Below are 3781 nucleotides of genomic sequence, written 5' to 3'. Positions count from 1 at the left end.
GGTGTTTACTGGCCGAACGTAGTCAAAAGTGTAGCTCCCGATCCAGCTCCCGCTGGCGATGTACGCATGCGTCGTGAACTGCATACACCATTTTTTTAGACATCTTACATGAGTAAGATGTCTAAAAAAATGGTGTATGCACTCGTCAATTTTTGAATGGAATGACATGAGATTAAATCGAAAATAAGAGATTCGTTTCGTGGCGGCGCCACCAAGTTCTATCCTTGTTCTATGAAAGAAAATCTAATGATACTACCTAGATTTATTTTGTTCTTCGTTTATATCGATCATATATTACAGTCATCTCTGTGTTCCTGATCCATCAAAGAATTCAAAAAAAAAATGAACCGGACTATTTTCTCAGCTGTTAACGAATATTTGTGATTTACACTTGAATTTTCGTTGTAAAAACGAATCTGCCAATATTTCAACACTATCGAAGGATTCGAAGAGGAAGGTAATTTAATATAATTTCAATAAAACACAGTTGATTGGCGAAATATTCAATATATTCAATTGAGTGAAACGCAATTTTCACTATAATTGTGAAGAAATTTTGAAGAACAGACTCGAACAGATTAACGTATTTCTGTTTCTTAATACATGCTCACAATTCACATTACGTATTTTCAATACAGTTCCTTTCTCTTCGTCAGCCCTCCTTTGTCCACTCCTGGACGTAGGCCTCTTTCAAGTTTCTCCACACTGTTCTGTCTTGAGCAATCTGAAACCACCTATTTCCCGCATGTTCTTTCACATCATCGAGCCATCTCTTCTGTGGTCTCCCTACACTACGTTTTGTTGTCCTCGGTCGCCAGTATGTTATTTTGTATGACCATCTCGATTTGTCCAGTCGGGCTACGTGTCCCGCCCACTGCCACTTAGATTCTGCTATCCGAGCGATGACATCTACGACTTTGGTTTTTTGTCGGATTTCTCCATTTCTTTTTCGTTCTCTGATGCTTATATTAAGCATAGCTCTTTCCATCGCTCTCTGCATCACTCTCGGCTGGTTCGCACTCTTCTTGGTTATTGCCATCGTTTCCAAGCCATATGTAGCCTCTGGTAATATGCAGGTGTCAAAAACCTTTCTCTTGAGGTTGATAGGGATGTCATTATTTCTAAATATATAGCTCATTTCTCCGAAAGCCATCCAAGTCAGCCGTATTCTCCTCTTCAACTCCGCTGTTTGATTCTCCTTGCCAATTCGTATTGAGTGTCTTGTGCCGTCAATGTATATGTGTTCTGTTGTATTGCCGATGATTTTGGTTTTTGAGATGTTCATTTTTAAGCCGACTTTTCTCAGGGCATCGTTAAGTTCGTTTAACATAACGCTCAACTCCTGCAGGTTGCCACTTATTAAGACGATGTCATCGGCAAAGCGGAGATGGTTTAAGTAGGAACCGTCCACATTTATACCCTTAGTTTTCCACTGTAATAACTTGAAGACATTTTCCAGGGCCAAGGTGAACAGTTTTTTAGTGTCACCCTGACGTACTCCTCTACCTATCCTGATCTTAGCTGTCCTCAAGTCCTGGTTTATTTTGACATGAAATGTGGCATCTTTATATTATATTCTCCAATACGTTTGTGTATCGGGAGCCTATTCTTGCATCATACATGGCTTGTGTGAACGACCATGTCTCTATAGAATCGACAAACGCCATGTATAGGGGTACATTGTATTCAGTTGACTTTTCTATTAATGTTCTTACGGTCTGTAGATGGTCGATAGTACTACACCCACGGCGAAATCCTGCTTGTTCCACAGGTTGGTATTCGTCAAACTTGTTGGTCAGCCTATTAGTTATAATTTTGGTGAGAAGTTTGTACATGTGGGACAGAAGGCTAATCGGTCGATAGTTTTCTATGTTGTCACTCTTTCCTTTTTTAAACAGAAGAACAACCTCTGCGTTTTTCCACGTTTCCGGTATATTACCTTACCAGTGTTTCTGGTCGCAACCTGGTATCTTTCAAGCTCCGTGATTTCGCGCAGACCTTCTTGACCGCTGTATAAATGGCAGTGGTTATCTTAGTGTTGAGTTGGTCGACGTTCATATTTTCAAGGGTGTTGGTTGATCCTAGTTTCTTTTCGAGTTGTTTCTTGTACTCCGTAGTTCTTTGTTCTAACCCTTCAGCAGTAGGAAACCTGTCTCCGTGTACTAGCTTATTATTTTGAGATTAAAACAGAGACATGCTCTAACCAGCCTATGATCGCTATCTGTGTCAAACCTGTTCAGTACGGAGACATCTGTACATATTTTTTTGTTGTTGGAGAGTATGTAATCTATCTCATTTTTAGTGTGGCCATCAGGGCTTTTTCACGTCCACTTTCTCTGTATAGGCTTTTTGAATAAGGTGTTCAGACAGTATAAATTTTCTTTATTCAGATGGTCAATCAGAATATCTCCTCTGTGATTCCTTACACCCAGACCAAATTTTTCCACGTAATCCGAGTCAGTTGTAGTTTTTTGTCCGATCTTGGCATTGAAATCTCCACTTATTATCTTGAAGTGAGTTTGGCATGAGCACTTGGCCCTGGACAGGTCCTCAAGGAAGGTTTCCATTTCTTCATCATCTGCCTGGCTTGTTGGTGCATAACCGTGAATGAACTGTACACTGTATCTTTTGTTTAGTTTCAACACCATATAGATTACTCTATCAGAGACAGATTTTGTTTCTGTTATCAAATGTTTCAGCCTCTTATTAATGAGGAATGCTACTCCTCCCTGACCACTGGGGTTTGCAGCATTGTTCTGATACAGCATGTGGCCCGATTTCAGAACTGTCGTTTTTTCACCTGGTAGTCGGGTTTCACACAGACCGACGATATCCCATTTTATGTGTTCCAATTCCTTCTCTAGCTGGATTAAACGTTCTGAGGTTCTCATTGTTCTTATATTATATTGAGCTATGTGAAGATTAGTGCAACTCTTTGATTTGTGGGTTTTATCCCGATAAATCGAATCTTTGCCTCCCCCAGAATCCGAAATGGGACAGACTGATTTTGCCTCAGTTTCAAACAGTTTCAACATTTCAAGTGAAATTATGCTGAGATGTCGAATTTGAAGATAATACCCCAGGTGAGTAGTGTTGTTGACACAGAATCTCACAGTTCCTTTATTGCTTGAATATTGCTGAAGTTGCCATAAAACTGTTAGCTCTATCCGTCCCAAATGTTCATCTGATTTGGCTCTTCCTCAATTTCCAACAACAAAGAGTGATAGTCCAACAACACAGAATTCTTAGCTGTAGTTCTTGATTGTCCATACAGAAAACTGAACATGTTCATTAAATTAATGTTGTACGCGCTTTCTCGAAAGTAATACATTTTCACACACACCATTAATCGCTTATAAATACAGCACATTCGTAAGTCGTAGGAATGCATTCAAATTATTTTCAAATATCAATTGACAACTGTCAATTCCTAAACGGCGCTACCTACAGTGGGAAAAACGAAACTTATCTCTTATTTTCGAAGCGGGAAAAACAAAATCTAATCAGTGCATACACCATGTTTTTAGACATCTTACGCATGAGAGAAGTGGCATGTCATTCTGTTACCTTGGTTACCATATGTGACATAATTCGAATAACAAAACAACAGTTTTCCTCAGAGTTTTCGCATTATTTAATTATCTCTGCAGTTTTCTTTCGTTTATTTGTTGTTTGTTTGTTCGTTATATTTGTTCGTTGTTTGTTCGTTATTGTTCCGTGTTTGTTTTATTTTTCTACAGTTTAAATAGTTTTTAAGGCCGAATTCAGATCACAGGGATCC

At 39.1% G+C, this 3781-nt stretch overlaps 1 protein-coding gene across 1 annotated transcript; it reads right to left on the bottom strand.

The window, feature by feature from the left end:
- Positions 1–652: 652 nt before the first annotated feature.
- Positions 653–2891, bottom strand: LOC123313977. The gene is made up of 4 exons (XM_044899088.1): positions 2427–2891; positions 1940–2166; positions 1587–1800; positions 653–1534 (listed from the first exon to the last, which is right to left on the bottom strand). The coding sequence occupies exons 1-4, from the start codon at positions 2889–2891 to the stop codon at positions 653–655; spliced, it is 1788 nt and encodes a 595-aa protein (XP_044755023.1).
- Between the last annotated feature and the right edge of the window lie 890 nt (positions 2892–3781).

Source organism: Coccinella septempunctata, chromosome 5, assembly GCF_907165205.1.
Source record: "Coccinella septempunctata chromosome 5, icCocSept1.1, whole genome shotgun sequence".
Lineage (NCBI taxonomy): Eukaryota > Metazoa > Arthropoda > Insecta > Coleoptera > Coccinellidae > Coccinella > Coccinella septempunctata.
This window is presented reverse-complemented; position numbering and strand designations above follow the sequence as displayed.

What these genes read in the sequence shown, in the direction of transcription:
- LOC123313977 (XM_044899088.1), bottom strand. Translation starts at nt 2,891, where the DNA reads ATGAGAACCTCAGAACGTTTAATCCAGCTAGAGAAGGAATTGGAACAC. An exon ending in TGGAAAAATTTGGTCTGGGT is followed by an intron (nt 2,167 to 2,426) that starts GTAAGGAATCAC and finishes CAAAATAATAAG; the next exon opens with CTAGTACACGGAGACAGGTT. An exon ending in TAGGCTCCCGATACACAAAC is followed by an intron (nt 1,535 to 1,586) that starts GTATTGGAGAAT and finishes AAAATAAACCAG; the next exon opens with GACTTGAGGACAGCTAAGAT.